The 17,873-nt window shown below is 42.0% G+C and overlaps 1 protein-coding gene across 2 annotated transcripts in view; it reads left to right on the top strand.

Moving 5' to 3' along the window:
- reep3b (receptor accessory protein 3b) overlaps positions 1-17,873 on the top strand; it is a 54,554-nt gene that overhangs the window by 12,703 nt on the left and 23,978 nt on the right. Inside the window, exons 3-8 of one of the 2 annotated variants that reach the window (XR_007029860.1) lie at positions 4,097-4,173; positions 4,475-4,595; positions 4,928-5,041; positions 9,463-9,625; positions 13,699-13,832; positions 14,075-14,216. Coding sequence is in view for 1 of the 2 variants with exons in the window: in XM_035613948.2 (XP_035469841.1) it covers positions 4,097-4,173; positions 4,475-4,595; positions 4,928-5,041; positions 9,463-9,625; positions 13,699-13,832; positions 14,075-14,146 (681 nt within the window). In the remaining variant the exon portion in view is untranslated. Of the gene's footprint in view, positions 1-4,096; positions 4,174-4,474; positions 4,596-4,927; positions 5,042-9,462; positions 9,626-13,698; positions 13,833-14,074; positions 17,380-17,873 lie in introns of those variants that run through there. The other variant, XM_035613948.2, reaches the window with a different exon arrangement.

The raw sequence follows: 17,873 nt of genomic DNA, 5'->3' as shown, positions 1-17,873 counted from the left end.
CGCATTAGCGACCATTTTAGTGGCCATCTGGAGCCCTGAATATACCCATCTAATCTGTCTAATATAGACTGCTGAGGCGTTAAATGAATTTAACATCATGTTAATGAGTTATTTTTACACTGAACGAGGACGGCATATAGGCTTGTCACAATAATTACATTATCCACTTATTATACAATACATGAAAATTAACTCGATCATTTCTATTGACCTCGATAATAGCCGTTGTGTTTGTTGACAGGTAGGCACGCTGCTTCAATCCTCTCCTCTGTGTCGCAGCTCACAAACTGTGTCAACACATTTTGATAACATATCTCTCAACAACCTTGCTTTCCTCTAAGTTCATTTTGCTAAAATATTGCTGCCGCTGCTTCAGAATTGTTTCAAATATCACAAAAACACGACTCTGCGACGAGGGCCTTTATTTTGACACAACGAGACACAACCACGGAACACTGTCGAATCTTTGGACGAAAAAAAATGACAATAATTCATGACAAAAAGTAGTTATCGTGACAGGCCCAACGGCATATTTCAGCACGACATTGATTTGGAGCAGTGTAGCTATATTGTTGGTTTGCTGTGCTACGATCTTAGTGTGACTGACAGTCTGCTGATCTGGCTCCTCCGGTAAAGATCTTTAACATGCAGTTAGATGTTGTGCACTGATGCACTTTAGTATCACATTTGGCCCCTATTGCTGCTTTGGTGGACTTATTTTCCTGGCATGCCCCCGATGCTGAAAAAATCCTAGAGGAAACACTGGACATGTTCGATGCCTGGTATTAACATCCGACCTGAGGGATCTGATCACAAGTGGACAGTTGTGAAAGCATCCAAGAAGCATTGAGGACGCATTTGAGATCTGATTACCGGGTGGTGCTCTGGGACACATGTAGCCACATTATTTTAGCTGTGTGAACGCAAATTCATCTCATTGTTTTCCAATGAGGTAAAACTGGTTTCATTATAAAGCTCCTGGCATGAAGTTGCTCAGCCCCTCCTGGCTGCGTTCTCTCCCTCTCTCTGCCTCTCCTTCCCACACTGACACACACAAACACATTGACAACTTACTCATCTGTATAGTCTGACTGGCTAAAAGCTACATCATTGGGTCTTCACACACAGAAATGATGTACATGTTTATTTGAGTGTAGAGCAGGAAAGTCAGATCCGATCAAAAGTTGGTCACCGGAGACAGATTCTGAGTGTGAACAGATGTACTCAGAGCTGTCCATTGGGATTGAATTTCAGGACAGATGTTAACACCAGCTCTGATCAGGGCCAGGACTTTCCTTCTTACTTCAATCGAACCTTTTTTCACTGAGAGGTGGCCCCTCGCCTCAGAAAATGTCAACAGGAGAGAATGGAGACTGGATCTCATGAGAAGAGAATCCTGGAGCATCATATACTGCTGTTTGCACTTAAGCCTCCAGCCTTTCACGATCATTAACACAACTAATTCACAAGATTGAATTACTTTTTTTCCAGGGAACACACCCTCAAGCATATGTAAGGATTTTAAGTATGCTTTGAAGAAACAGTTCATTACTTTAAGTTAGTTGTTCTTCGTCTCAAACAGGCCCGTGGCCGCTTTTATATGACATGAGTTTCAGGACACCCTGCAAGGGGTCACTTCAGTTCATGAGAAACTTGGCTCTTAAAATTCATTCCTGAGGCCCAGCCCTCTGAGTGTGTCTTTATTACTGGAGTGGGTGTTTCTGTGTGCATATGTCCATACAGTACATGTGTGTGCATGCTGACAGACGCCTCTCCGAGTCAGCGGCTTGTTCAACACCTTCATAGCCATTAAAAGTAAAAGTTTCCCTTCCTTCATCGATTTATCCCATTCTTCTTTCACTCCAACTCATTAATAGAACCTGACATCACCCAGTTAGAAATAACATTGCTGTGAATGAAGCCTCACTGCCCCTCTGCCACCTCTTCAATGTGGACGTAGAGACAGTGAAGTGCAGTTAAAACGTCAGACCCTCAGGCTTCACTGTTTGACTCTGTTTCAGATAAATGGGCTTCAGTGCTGAACTGTGTGGATCCCAGTCTAACTGGGAGCAGACTGAAACCACAGAAGGCAGCAGGAACTGCATCAAAAACAATTCCCAGAGTTTAGCTGATCAAATGTGAATATTGTAAAGTGCCCTTATAAAGTGAATATGGGTTTCAGACTGTTTTGGACTCTGGCAAATAGGATAAAATCAGCCAGGTAATGAACATATTGCTGCCATTTTGTTTGTTTATTCGGGCCCTGTGGCATAATTTTACTCATTATGGTAAAAAAACCATAATGGACACCAGCCGACGAGCTGTAACATTTGTAGTCTCCACTGCTTCATCAGCATGCTCTGTCTACTACCAACTATAGCTCTTACCATTAGCTGTAGAGAGCTGAGGTCAGGTGTTTTTTGTCTCTTTCTTTTAATGGAAGGCAGTTATTCATAGACTGGGCTAGTAAATGTCTGCTATTGCCTCAGGAAGCCAAAATGGCTGCGGTATATTTCACTGAGGTCATGTCTTAATGTCCTCCCTACTGATGAGATGAAGGAGGGCGTGCGAGAGAGTAAATGCTGGTAGAGAGAGAGAGAGAGAGAGAGAGAGTGAGGCATTGAGGGAAGATGAGAGAGAGGTAGAATAGAGAGAGAAGCAGTGGAGGCAGAAGGAGATTGAAACATATAAATTAGATGTCCTCTCCATCTCACTGACTCTGACTCACTCTCTCTCCTTTACATTTATCATTCCCATGAGCCTGCGTGTGTGGAAAGAGGTTCACGATGAGGTCACCAATTAACCAGTCCAGCAGTAATGCAGTGCAGTGTGTGCGCGTGTGTGTTTGACAGACAGACAGACAGACAGACAGACAGACAGATACATTTGTTTGAATTCACTGTCCTACTGTGTCCTCCCTCCTTAAAACACAGCAATTTTCTCATCTCTCCTGCCATGCCGGCTCTTCCTTTACATCGACCCTGCTTTGTCATTCTGCTGTCAGCATATTGGTGGAACAACAGTGAACCCCACCCCCCACTATTCCGTGTTCATACCTTTTACACAGAGGCAGAACAAAGGGCCCAGCCACAACATTCCCGCCTTGAACAGGCTGTGTACATGGGCACTCCATTAGGTAGTGTCGGAGTGTGTTCAGTCATGCAGCTGCAGCTGGGTCAGGCTAATACCTCAGCCTGCCATGTGACCGTCTGCATGCCTGCCACCGTCTACTGCTGGCTTTGATATGGAAATCCAGCCAGAGTAGCCAGGAAAGCCCTTCAAGTGCGAGAGCAGGAACAAGGGAGCAGGGAGGAGTGCAGAGTGCACAAAAGCAAACCGTTTTACAATCCTAAACCTCACTACTACAGGCTTGAGAGGGGACAGAGGATAACATGACAGGAGAAGAATACCAATGCCACATAAGCCTCAAATGATAGCCTCAGATGAGCAGTCCTCAGGTGTTGACCATATTGACCATATTGACCGATTGATGAGTTCAAAACAAGATTATCGGAACAACGGGGCACTGTTACTAAAACAACTATATTTCCTATGTTTTCTCAGCTAGCTCTTTTAGCAGGTCTGGTGAGGACAAATACACAAATAGTGTCTGCAATTTGATTTTCTTCACACTATGATATAGGTTAACACGAAAGGCTGAAGAGTGCGTCAGCTTTTCAAAAATTCCATCAATGGTTATTATGTTTGTTAAGAAATGGAGAGGTATTTTATTAATAGTTGATCATAAGGTCAGTAATTTAATATCGCTTTAATTATCAAATTGTGTCTGGCGACTGCGACTGGGACTGGTGGAATACTGCATTTCTGATTTTCTAAAATGCCCCAAAGCGACAAAAGTTTTATAATATGAATTTTTTCTTGCTTTTAGTAACTTTCTTCTATTAGAATAGTGACTAATTGTTGACCTAGAGTGAGCAGGATATTTAACAGCATCAAAATAATGTCGTCCATCATCTCTGGTTCACAAACTCTGTAATGTTCACACTGTTTATACTACTTACTACTTGTCACGTCGACGTCGACCAATAAGCACAAATGTTGTTGTCGCTTCATTGTTCTGTGTTTGTCTCTATAGGTGCGATGGATGATGTACTGGATTGTTTTTGCTCTGTACACTGTGGTGGAGACTATCACTGACCTAACATTTGCATGGTGAGTTTCACTCACTCACACACACACACACACACACACACACACACACACACACACACACACACACACACACACACACACACACACACACACACACACACACACACACACACCCCATTATAAATTGTTGAGAATAAACTGATGCACAAAAATGGCAAATGTATCCATTTGTGTTTTAAATGCTGACTCCATGTGTCCCTGAATGGCTTCCTCTTAACAAATACTAATGACAAACGGTTAAAAAGTTGATATCAACCCTCATGAACGACGGGATGCTTCCTCTGTGCGTGCACATTTCCAGGTTTCCTCTATACTACGAGCTGAAGATAGCCTTTGTGATATGGCTGCTGTCCCCCTACACCAGAGGAGCAAGTCTCATTTACAGGAAGTGTCTGCACCCTCTGCTGTCCTCCAGAGAGAGGGTAAGATCAGCCATCCCTTCATGGCTACCTCTATATACATGGAATATTGTTGTGTTTTTATTTCATATATGTAACAGTGGCCATTCAGTTGAGTACTAAGGTAGAGTGTGTAAACCTCTCTCCACTCACACCTTAAGAGACACACTTGCGACCAAGGCTAGTGCCCATGGGTTTTAGCATCCTTGCTAGAGCGTCTGTCTCCCATGGCGGAGGTCAGGGCTTTAAGGCCACCACTGTTACACACACACATATATATATATAGTAGTCACGCTACTTTTTACCCAATTTTGAACTCTCTACGAGAAAAGTGTTAAATTATTGTCTCCCTCCAGGAAATAGATGACTATATTGTGCAGGCCAAAGAGAGAAGCTATGAAACCATGGTGAACTTTGGCAAGCAGGGACTGAGCATCGCAGCCACCGCCGCCGTCACTGCAGCTGTCAAGGCAAGTGTCTCTGGAAAACATTCTATTTTATACTGTACACACGCACACGCACACACAAAAACTAGCATTAAATTAGGGAACTGTAATTGTCAGTTCATTTAAGACGCCTTTTGTATTTAGCAACAGTAGCATGGCTGAGGCAGTTTGGACTCTGAATCTCACTATTGTAGTTTTTCAAATTGAGACATGCCCTATAAAATACCATCGCTTCCTGCCTCTCCCCATCCTTATTGAGGAGGAGATGCTTTTGTGAGATGCTGAGAAGCTCACACTTCTTTGGCTTTAGATATAACAGCACCTCTGCATGCTTTGAAAAGTAGAGCAATTCAGTTTATTAACCCTAACCTAAATTCAGCATTTTGGCACAGAATGTCCTCATTCGACTTGCTAAATCACACTGCGGAGAACATGGCCAGAAATAGTGCTAACGGCTGGTAAATATGTGCAGGAGAGTGCCGTGTTGTCCTTCAGCTCCCACTTACTGTTGGGTCAGTGTTAACGAAGCATGTTTTCATCAACTTTGCCTGAACACTCGAGTGAATCAGATAATCCCTGCTGAGCTCCTGTTTAATACTTCACTGCATAGGTAATCCCAGGCAGTGGGAATCCACCACTAAAGAGCAAACATCATATCAGGTTGTCAGATCCATATAGCATGTTCAGCAAAATCTCAGTGAAGACAACAAAAGATATTCGAAAGTAGAAGATAGGGAATATAGCATGTCTGCAACTAATGATTATTTTCATTATCCCTTAATTTATAATTAATTCAAAAATTTTCTTGACTAAGTGAAGGGTCTGTTCACATTGAAAAAATGCTGAAAAATATTCATCAGTTTCTCAGAGTCCTGAGATAACATTTTCAAAAGTATTTTTTCGAAACCCCAAAGTTTATTGTGATATAAAACTATCAAAACAGAGTCCTTCTTCTTGAGAGGCTGAAATCAACAGTTTGTGGGAATTATCAAAATAGTAGCAGATTATTTTTCAGTCGATTGATTAACCGAATAATAATGATTGCATCTTTAAAAAAGGAATCTTTATAGTTTGGAAGAAAAACAAGTTAAAACAACTGATGTTGCTCCCTTTGAGTTGAGCATGTGGGTTCTGGCCAGAGAAAGCGAAGTAGGCTGTCAGAACTCAGGTTGACTGAGTCACCGTCAAAGTCTGAACTCAAAACCACATTTTCATAATGTGTCTAAATTGGATGAGCTTAAACGTGTAATTCTGCACTTTACAAATAACCAAGAGCAGAGATATTCAAGGGTGTCTGGTAGGGTAAAGAGAAATCAGTTGCCAGCTTAATTAATTAAGCCAGTGGAAAGAAAGTTTGATTTAATCTTGTTAAAGGAGAAAGTATAAGAGAAGATTATTAATCATGTAATATTTTACGTTTTCTATACTGTTGGGGTAGAATGTCTTTCTTCTATTATGTACATTTAGAGGCACACTAATTATCTGGTTTTGAGCCTTGTCCTAGTTTTAAACCATACAATCATAACCTGATATGATGTTTACATGGAACAGTTGGTGTTATCTAAAACCCAACCAGACTGACGTGGCCCCCCCTCCCAAATTCATTTCAGCTTACAAAGACTCACATTGTGTCCATGTAGCAAGGACACTATGTGGACCAACTACACAGCTGGAATAATGGAGGCTTATTTTATATGGTTTGTAGTCTTTTATATGGAAGTGCTTTAGTGCTTCTGCTAACTCTTTAAAGCTGTGAAAAGGGATATTAAAGTTTATCACAAGTTCTCCTGCAGAAAGCGTAGCGCTTCCACGCTACCTGCTCTCCATGCAACCACTTCATCAGGTGTTTACAGGCTACGGTTCCTTCTGGAGTACTATGGCTAGCAAGATTTTCAAAACCAGAACCGAGACCAGGCTTCTCAAATTCAGTTTTCTAAAGCCAGGATATGATGTGTGCGAAATTAGAGGAGAGCAATGTCTGAAATTTCAATGGAAGGTTTCTACCCACAGTCCATATTCAGTGCGTTAGACTCGCTGTACCTAACTTCTGTGCAGTGCAGTAATATCAGACTGGACCTTGTCAAAACCCTCCTGTCTGTGCTGACTTAAAATGTGCTACTAATCACTGCTTTGTTCTAATCTCACGTGCTCCTGCTTGGTCAGTTTGTCTCTTTTTATTTTCTCAGCCTGAAAACCACTGTTGGTCCTCTCTTCCCTGTCCCTTTATTTCTTATGTTTCTGTTGCCCCTCTTTGTCTTTTCTTTCCAACAGTGTTGGTCTTTTTCAGACTTTTCACATTATTATTGAAAACCCAGCTGTATGCCACATCAAATATATGTGACTGAACGTACCTGACCGACTCAAGCAAACAGCTCAGAGAGCAGCAGATACTGGACCTGTGGTTTGTTTTTAATGATGCATCTCAGCATTTGAGCCATGGCTAATCAGACTGTTCAATCAACATGTGATTTTAATAAATATAGAGTCCTGAAAATGCTAGTAACGCAAATGCAATGGACAAAATTTATCATGCATGCAGAATGCACGCATATTGATGTGATTTCCACCTGCGACTGTTTTAAGTTGCATCTATAAATCCTCCACATGTGTTGGGGAAACAAAATTATTTTTCTAAGATATGTATATTGCATAGTAACACATAAAGAGACTTGTCTGAAAGTGATGTTTGTTTGTCCAACATAACACGAACATGAAAAGTTTGTGAGTAGGCTGTCTTCCTGAAAAAAAGTCACAACATCCCTGTTTTCTTCAGACCCTCTTCACTAAACATAGTTTAATTACCAGCTCCATATTCAAAGCGACAGTTGCTTTATGCGCAACGCTGTCAACAAAACACTCACACACCCCATTAGCAACTCCACCACGCCCACAAGGCTGGAGAGTTGTTGGGTGTTCCCTCCCAAAAGTGCAGAGACAATGTTGGCATGCATTGTTATTATTAGGGTTATATTTGAGTTCACCACTGTTACCCAAAAAGCCATTGTAATGATGAATGGGCGGTTCATGCAAATTGTAGTTGACATGATTAAACTGCAGTCAGCGTTTTCCGATGCATGACTTAACCTTTGATCGGGATCCTGAGGCCTAAAAATATCCTGCTGTCTGTTTTCCCCATATATCTAACTCTGAGTCTTCCAGCATCATTTGTACATAATCACACAAAAACACAGTTGTATGAAGGCAGGCTTTTACACATCCTCTAGTATTGTGTTTGCTAATTCCGATCTTGGGGGCTTGCAAGCCCTCTGGGGAAAATACTAGCACAAACAAAAAAACATGCTCCTGCCAAAACTGATATCAATTTATTGAAGTGCAACGAGAAGACCGAATCAGTTCTGCTCGACTCCCTCTGATCTGAGCATCTAACCGGGAGCCACACTGTATAGTTTGAAGAGATTTCAGTCAGGATGATGTGGTGTGGATTTTCCCCAGCTTCCTTACAAGCTAACCTTCTTGTGACTCTGTTTCTCTCTCTCTCTCTCTCTCTCTCTCTCTGTACTGACATCCGTCTGTCTTCAGGGTGTCTCTGTGTCAGCAGGCTGCTGTGGGAGGTAAAACCAGTCAGAGTCGCAGCATGGACATAATGTTCCCCTGAAATTTCACACTGACATTATTCACCCATGTTCCCCATCCACTTCTGTTCTTTTACCAGACCTGGTAACCCAGAATACATTTCAGTGTTTATTTCCAGTTTCGTCTCTTTTTTTTTTGCAAAAATACATTTCACTTAATATCTACAACCCACCCTTTCTTCATTTATATTCCTTGTTGGAATGTTTGTAATGTGTTTCTTTTCCTGTGTTTTTACATTTTCATTTTAGTATAACACTCAACGTATACTTCCCCGTTTCTTCTTCCACTTCCTGGTGCTCATTTTGTGAACTGTGTCTATGATGACATCTTTGTCATTGTAGAATTTTGTGTCCATATTAGTATGATTGAACTCAAGAGTGTCATATTTGATGTTTTTGTCATATAATACTGTCTGGCTTTTTAGGGACAATTTGATCACTAATTTTAGCGATCATGTAAAAGCCATCACATTGACTCAAGTTTGAGTACTAACGATGATATTTTCATACTTGTCAAGCTGCTTCCAGTCAAGTGGGGGCAAGTTAGAGTCAGTAGTTACTGTGTATAATAGTAATCGATAAAAATTGAAGATTGTCAGAACAGACTCACTGACAATTTTGTGCTTGTGTCTTACATAAACACAACTGCAATTTTTCAATTGCCATCCCATCAATAAAAATCCTACTTCACCTAAATCAGCCTCCAGCCACCAGATATTCAGTGGGAAACGCTGGGCTCTCCATAGTCTGTATACACTCACCTCATCACTATGTTGTTGTTCTGTTGATCTCTTGACAGGTCTGAAGTGCAGTTTCAGTGATGTAACACTGGTGTTTTTGTGTGTGTGACAGGGTCAGGGTGCCATCACAGAGAAGCTGCGCAGCCTGAGTATGCACGACCTCACACAGATAAGCCAGCAGGACGGCAGAGGAGACCAGCTCTACCAGTACAGCTCCCACTCAGCCAACCCCGCGATTAGGAGAGCTCAGAGCAGTGATGCTGCAGACGTAGCAGGTACACACACACTCACGCTCACTCACTCACGCTCACTCACTCACACATACACGCACACAAACACAACAACAACAACAATAATTGTTTTCCATGATGTTGGCATCAACTTAAAAAAAAAGTATCAACTTTACACATGGATTTCATTTTAATCACAGATTTTTTTTTTTTACTGAAATAAAGATGAAATGCATCGATATGAAAATGATTTAAAAAAAACAAAACACTCTCCACAATGAGGGGATCGATGACTGCAAGGGGATCTAAGTAAAATCTCCGTCACTGTTATGGATAAAAAAAAAAATACGTGCCATAACCGCCGAAGTTGCACATGCATGTTTTCTGCCAGTGCTGGATCATCCACTAACATCACCAACTGTGCGCTTTACCATTGCACAAGTTTGCTTATGACGCTTGTATGAATGCTCCTGTCTCGTCAGCTAGTTGACTAGAGATGTCCTGCGCTAATTTTAAGTGAATTTTAAGTAAATGATCTGAAAATAGTTTGCATCGCGACAATCAACAACTGACATATCAAGCCAGCAACTCCGCGCGCCCCTGCAGAACACGCATGCTTACTGCCAAAGATGTGCGCCGGCCATTGCGCAACAACATTAACAGGTAAATGAATTCATGTAGAAGAACAGGCGACTAATTTACGTGACTCCTACGACAGGTCTGGACCACTCGTAAATTCTGTGCAAACTTGAAAAAAATCTGAATGAGGGAAGTTCTCCTTAATCTCTCGTACGCATGATTTAAGAAGAAATCTGTTCCTAAGAGTCCCAATGTCACATCGCAACAAAAGTCAAACATATTTGAAACCACTCGTTTTGCTCTCAACTGCCGGTGTTCTAAAAACACGTACATGTATAACATGCCGAGCAACCGGGGTTAACAGTTTAACTCAAAAAAAAAAAAAAAACTCTAAGAACACCACTGACAACGAGATCATGACATGGGCATTAGAAACTACACAGGTAGTTCTGTCAATACTAAAACAATACAGCACCACATGTTGTGTTATGTTCGTCTTTGTTCCCTGCCTTCCTGCTTACTACTGTGCGTGCACGTGTGCGTGCACGTGTGCGTGCACGTGTGCGTGCGCGTGTGCGCCAACAGACAGGAGATGAGATGAGGCTTAGTGGGATGCTGGTGGAATGTAAAAGACGCACTCTGTCTCTGTTCCCTCCATCCATCTCTCCCTCCCGCTCACTCACACACACACACACACACACACACACACACACACACACACACACACACACGCACACAGCCAGGGAGTGGGGCATGGGGAAAGAGAGAGTAGGGGGTGGGCGTGGAGGAGAGGACAGAGATGAATGTATAGGAGGAGAGTAGAGATGTAAGGGATGAATGGAGTACGGAATTGGAAGAAGAGGGTGGATGGATTGAGGGAAGGAAGGCTGGTGGGCAACATTAACATGCTGAGAGAGTCCCGAGTCTAATATGTATTCAGCTCAGCCAGCGAGCAGGGAGACACAGAGACATAAAGGGAAGAAGAGAGGTTTTCACCCTCGGACTGCTCCTTTTCAAATGGTTCTCGCTGCTGTGAAAAAGTTTTCACAAGACACTTCACACCCTCAGCTGGCTATATTGGAGGTTCTGGGCACCAATGGTTTCCTACATATGATTGCTTCTTGATCATATATGTATGACTCAAAGGATAGCTCTGATGATATTCCATATTGTGTAAACAAATCTCAGGAGCGGAACCAAACCAACAATGAATGGAGCCTCTGAATCCCCTAAGCCACAGAGCTCCACTGTTTTCAAACACTATTAAAACACATCAGTGAGTCGATTCACACTGTTGCCCTGGGTGACATCACCATGAACCCACACTGTAGTTTTAGACTCAGCTCCGCACACAGAGACACACATCCCACTGCCACAAATACAGTTCACCAAATGTGGATAAATTCACCAATGATGTTTGCTAGAACTTCCGACTGGATTGGTGAAGGTGTTCGGGATTTCCGGCCGTCCCTGTAAGAGGCTTTGCCTTGACAGAACACTAAAGCCTAATGAAGCTCCCATCTCTCTGCGGGATGGGAACCTGAGTTATAGCACAGACTAGATTTTTAAAACATCTGAAATGGCATGAAGGAATTTTTTTAAATGAACCCCCTGGAGCAGTGCTGTGACATGATAATCCTCTGCAACTGGCTTTTTTCCCCCCGAGGGCACTACATATTTTACTGTCATTCAATTTCTTGTTGGGGTCATGCGTGTGGTTCAGCCTGAACACTGTTTCAGTCAGCTGATAACCATCCAGCGAACATGGACATTGTTAAGATGTTTTTTTGTTCTTGAGGTGCTTGAGGTTTGTTCAGCAGCAGGCGCTTGAATCGGAGCACACATGTTATCATGTGTGTAGTTGTAATACTTAAACTAAGTTAGCAAAAATCAGAAGAAACAAGGTATTGTGTGTTTTTATGAGATAGAAGTCCTCCAGATTTTTTGGGGGGAAATGGGAAGTGTGACATCAAAATATGAAACAATGTTTTTGCACATGTTTATAAGATTTTAAACGGCATGTACTGAAACGATAGTAAGGCCATGCTTAATCATGAGCTGATTCTTTGTCAATGCTCTCTAAATGAAACCATTTTCATATCTATGATGGAACACAAAACACATTGAGGACCTTGTTGGATGAATCAGTGTTTTCATACTGACATTAGCTGTTCTCAGAAGCCTTAAAATGATGAAGAACAGAAGCATAAAGATGGTGAAAAAGTAAAGATTCCCTTTAACCCTGGAAGACATTTTCATGTCATTATTTGAGCCAAATCATTGACATTGCAGCTGCACTCGTGAACTTGTCATGTTCCCTGGGCCCTGTTCACACGTCGTAGTGTCCAAGGAACACCAAATCCCCAGGTCGTTCCCATTGAGCAGGCCAGAACTTTGCATGGCAGCTCCACCAAATGGTGAATGAGAGGCAAAATGTAGAGGAGAAACGTATATCAGTGCATTGTTGCCATATGAAACATCATTTTACTTTTATCCGTTCATATATTAACGTTACAGTGTCATGGCTGCAGGGTTGGCAGCAGCAGCAGCAGCAGTTGGTGTTTGCTGATTATCTGCTGACCTCTGCTGGACCGGCTGCCTCTCACACTCACAGTTTAAATAAAATCTTTCAATTGAATCATTGCTGGATATGTTCCTGTGTAACCAGCAGCCTCCTACTGTACGAGGCCTGTGGGTCGTTTAGGTCGAGTAGATGCTCCAGTGTAGAAAAAGTAATTCATATCAGATATTCTTAGAACAACCTTTTCTCACTGTCAGTTTCAGTGGTTGTATATGAGATAATATACACATCAGACATTCTGATAGCGATTCTGCTAGTGAAAAAAGCCCACCATCCATTCAAATTGTGTCTATTTCCTGTGGAAGTTAGTGCACTAACCACCTTTTTACTCCCAATAATGCTTTGCTCTGTGTTGCACATTTCATATTTATTACTGGTAATTCTGGCATATAATTCTGACATACAGTATGCATGTGTATTCTTACTTGTATATTATATACTATAGTGAAATTAAATCCAACTGTAATGCAGATAGTGCCATGCTGACAAATGACAGTATTTGTTACCCTCTCATAAAGCTGAAATGATAAGAAAATGAATGGATTAGTTGATCAGCCACAATTTATTGATGTAGCAGAAATTCCCAAAAATCCAAAGTTTGTTGGTTTCCTGTGTTATCTGTGATTACTATTTTATTTACTATTTTATTGGCCCAAACAGTTAACAGTAAATAATAATAGTCAGTTGATATTCAAAATAATCTAATAACAGTAACTGTACAAAACATATAATTTGATAAATGTCATTATATAAGATTACGAGTGATTCATTATGCATGTTGTTATACATTTATTTAAAACGCTGCTGCAAAGCAGCAATAGTCTCAGTTAGTTTTTTTTCATTTCAGCCTGATTGTGTGAACATCCTGACGTCAGCAGCACGCCCAAGCATCGTCTCTGAGATAGTTATAATGTCAGGACACATATCTGTGTTTCAATGTTCCTTTTTATTTTGTCAGAGTACTTTTATGACCAGGAGGAGAGGACGGACGAGGAGACTGAGCCAACCTTCTCTGAAGACGAGGCCGTCACTCAGAAAGGACTGAGACGATCGCAGAGTGTCAAGATCACGCGGTCCAGAGTCCGCAAAGATGTGAGTGTCCTGTTTTATATTCTTTAAAATATCTAGTCAGATAATGAAAAACGATTTTTCAGTCAATAAAATGGAAGTAATCTGGAGTTAAAGAAAAAGCAATCTGGTCTGAGTGGTAGGAGGTGCTCAGGAGTCTGTGCACCGTAAATGTATGTTGAAATCATATCACAAACTCAGCCAAAACCCCTTTTATTTGCTCTGAATAAATCTGTAATGTATTATTTTCAACATTTTCTCACCAGACTCGTTATGGATCCCTGAAGATTAAAAGCAAGAAGAGACCAGCACTTAGCGCTGTTAATTATGGGATCTGAAGAGACTACTGCTGACACACACACACACACACACACACACACACACACACACACACACACACACACACACAGACACACACACAGAGTAGATTGACCTGCTGATTGGCGGATGCTATTGTCAGTCTGTAATTCCAGCTCTTCTCGGTCTGAACTCTTTCATCTCTCTGATGGGGAGCTTTATGCTGACATATTTATTACCCTAACTCATAATAAATCATAGACTCTGAGATGTCTGTACATTGTCTTTGGGAGCACAATGTACAGACTTTTCTTTTTTTTTTTGCATGGATTTTTTTGTTTGTGACTTCTTTTTTTCTTTAGTAGGTGTGATGTTATATATCTGTGATCTTCTAGATTTAAGATCCATGTCTTCATGTCTTTTTGTTTCATTTGTGGTACCATTTTAAACTAATGCTTTATTAATTGCACAGGTATGAGCTACTAATAAGAGCAGGGCTTTGGGTTGCCAGGTTTTGGTGGGCATTTATCCTCCTCCATCGTGACTCTCTTAAATTGTTTGTATCTTAAATTGATCAGGGAGTCTCCAAATCAAGCGTTTGTCCACTTGCTTTCTGGAAAAAAAAAACATTTTAATAATTACTTTTTTTTTACCTGTGACACTACAGACCCCGCACCTTCATAAAAAAGTCAGAGCCATGGCCCTTCATTAAAGTCACAATAATTGGGTTTTCACCACTTGGTGGCAGCAGAACAAGCCGGAAAAATGCCACTCCTTTAGCTCACATTACACATTGATCCACTGTTAATCCAAAATTGTTGATGAATTTTGAAACTTTTCAACAAACATAAAACATTTTTTCTTCTTACAAATGAAGAGCTAAACTCATAATCAGCGAAACACACCGCTGCATGTATTTTGTTTGTTTAATGTTTTTACAGTTAGTTAGACTTAAGTTCTGTTACGACCTATCACTTCTGGTGACTCGTGATAATTCAATTCCATTTTATTTGCAAAACGCCAAACTTCACATAGATGTTGCTTGTAACTGACGCCACAGAGTTGAGTCCCTGACTTGCACTAATGTTAAACTACAATGTAGCGTGTCACAGATATAATTCCTTTTTTATGCTTTTACCACATAGAGATACATTTTTAGGTGCCACAGTCTAAAGTGGCTGCTCGTGATCAACACTGATTAAAATGTGCATTTTAATGTTGGATCAAACAACTGTGTATAATGTAAAGTGTTTTTTTTAATTGTTATTGACCAACTCTTGCTTAGTTTCTTATGCCTCTTTGAGCTCATGATTGTTGCTGCCCACGACCTGACTGTCTTGGGCCTGTCCAGCAGCAAACAGCTGGCGGACAGTCAGAGAGGAGCTGGTGAGGAAAGTGGAATATTGCATGTTGGAGTTTATTAGCTATAAAGGCCTAAGTTAACATTAAAACAAGCCAAAGATATTTGAACAACCTCACAACCCCAAAGTGGATTTATTGCTGGCTTATAATAAGAGCAACAAAGCATTATTAAAGGATTTTATTACCCATTAAGTGAGCTGTCGGTTCCCCCTCTTATACAGAGTACCTTTGGAAACATGGCACAAGTTTTGCTTCTGCTGCTTTACAGTGTTTTTTCGATGCGGAACTCGTCTGGGGAAGCTCTGACGCCACTCTTCTGTCGGAGTCTGTTAACTCCTCTGTGACTCAGTATACCCGCGGGCACTATTTTCACCATGGTGGACGCTCCCAGGCTCCGACACTAGCAACAGTCCCTGTCGCAGTGGTGACAGTTTGATCACCGCTTGGTCTAACTTGAACTTTTACACTTTGGGAGAGGAGGCGTCGAGCCTGTCTGAGTGAAGCACACTTGAGTTGAATCTATCGCGAACTGCCGTCGGAGGATGACGGTGGACAACTAGGAAGAGGAAGACCATTTGAATTGTCCCAGAACCTTTAATGCTGATTTTTCTTATTTTTCTGCTTTTTTACTCATGTATTTGTATATGCCTGTGTGTCCTGACCACATCCCTGGTCGTTCATTTCTACCTGTTTTCTGTGGTGATAGTGAAGATTAGCCTTTTGAACGTTATTATTTTTGTGATCCTTAAATCAAAAGGAGTCTTTTGTATTGTAACCACCTGTTTTTTTTGCACACATACCTCCTCCCAAATATTTGTTTTTATCAGTGCTTGTTGTAGCTTGTCATCTCATTTTTATAATGTACTTGCTGTGGTCAAATGCAGCACAGAGTGAGCTTGAAGTATGCTTGACAATGGACACTACTAATTGCAGCCTCTTGTGTTTTTAAAGTTTGACCTGTTTTTGTTCTCTTGTCCTGAAGTCGGTGGCAACACTGCCGACAAGCTGCACAAGAACCGACCGTGGTGTGGACAGATGGAAGAGTCCGTTTCTTTTGTGTCTGTGGCCGAAACATTGTCCAGTTAATCGGTAGCTGCGCTTCTGACTCTGCAGTGCACCCGTGCGGATGAATGATTCTTGGAAAGTACTTAGCTGATACATATGGGTGACAAATGAAAGGAAAAACCTGGATCCAGTGGCGTCGTCCAGGATGAGCGAAAGAAAGAAGACTCGATTTGGTCCTCAATCGCTGGTGTTGAAATCGCTATCGGAAGGGATCTTTTCATGGCCAGTTATTGAGAAGAGAAACAAACGGCAGCCCAAACAACTACCGAAACCAAAAATGCACATGTCACGACATGCACTAGATTCAATTGTCATAGATATCAGTGCCCTAAATATGCCTGATTATTATCAAGATCCTTGAATTATTCCCTGGTATATTGATGAAAATGTAAAAGATAGTGACAAAAAAGACAAACAAACAAATCAACGGACGGGGGCGGAAACATAACCTCATATCACCTCTGGTTTTTCCCCCATTCATTTGTCACATCTGTGTCCCCCCCCCCCCCATCTTCCACGAGCCTCTGCTATGTGTGGTAGTACTTGTCCTCTGTATTAGACCTTGTAGGCGACGTGGTGGGTACACCATGCTGACCAAGCTTTAACGGACAGGACTATGTTCAGTCTTTATTGGGGTGCAACAACAAGCCAAACTTGCTCATGTCGTAATCACCGTTGAATGCTAACAAGTGACTAATGACACCAAAGCTCCCTGCAGTCACCCAGAGCTGTTGGGGGGGGGTTGTTTGCGTGGTGTAGGTAAAATGTCTGGTGTGTGGATTTTGCTGGATTGTAAATGCAATAAAAAAATAAAAGCTGCCTCATCACATTGAGGGCAACAAATCGAGTGGCCGTGGCCCGTGTCGTTTTCCTCCTTCCTGCCGGTATAGTGGGGGCCTCTTTGCGATCGACTCACAAGCGTCCTGGTGCAGTGTCAAGCAAAAGGACTGCGGCTTAACACTTGTCATCACCAACTGACTGACTCTGAAGTCAGAGAAGAAAAGAAAAACCCAGCAGGCGACTCCTAGGGAGACTTGCACGCTCCTCGCATTGAACAACGCTGTCCGATGCGCAGTCCGTCGGGAGCGAGGCAGGGGAGCTGGGAGCTGGGGTCGAGGTCGAGGTCAAGCGGCCCCGCGTACACGCCCTCCCTCGGTAGACATCCGGTCAGAAGACGGTGTCTCACCTCTCCGGGCAGGTTGACAACCCCGATGACCTGGATGGGGGGGCGAGCACCCGGGAGCGCAACACCTCCGAGACCAAGGAGTCGTGCTGTGGGGGAATGGGCAGGTAGAGGCCCTCAGATACCTGGGCGCCGAGAAGGACACATTGAGTCAGTAC

The sequence above is a fragment of the Scophthalmus maximus genome, chromosome 16 (assembly GCF_022379125.1).
Source record: "Scophthalmus maximus strain ysfricsl-2021 chromosome 16, ASM2237912v1, whole genome shotgun sequence".
Lineage (NCBI taxonomy): Eukaryota > Metazoa > Chordata > Actinopteri > Pleuronectiformes > Scophthalmidae > Scophthalmus > Scophthalmus maximus.
This window is presented reverse-complemented; position numbering and strand designations above follow the sequence as displayed.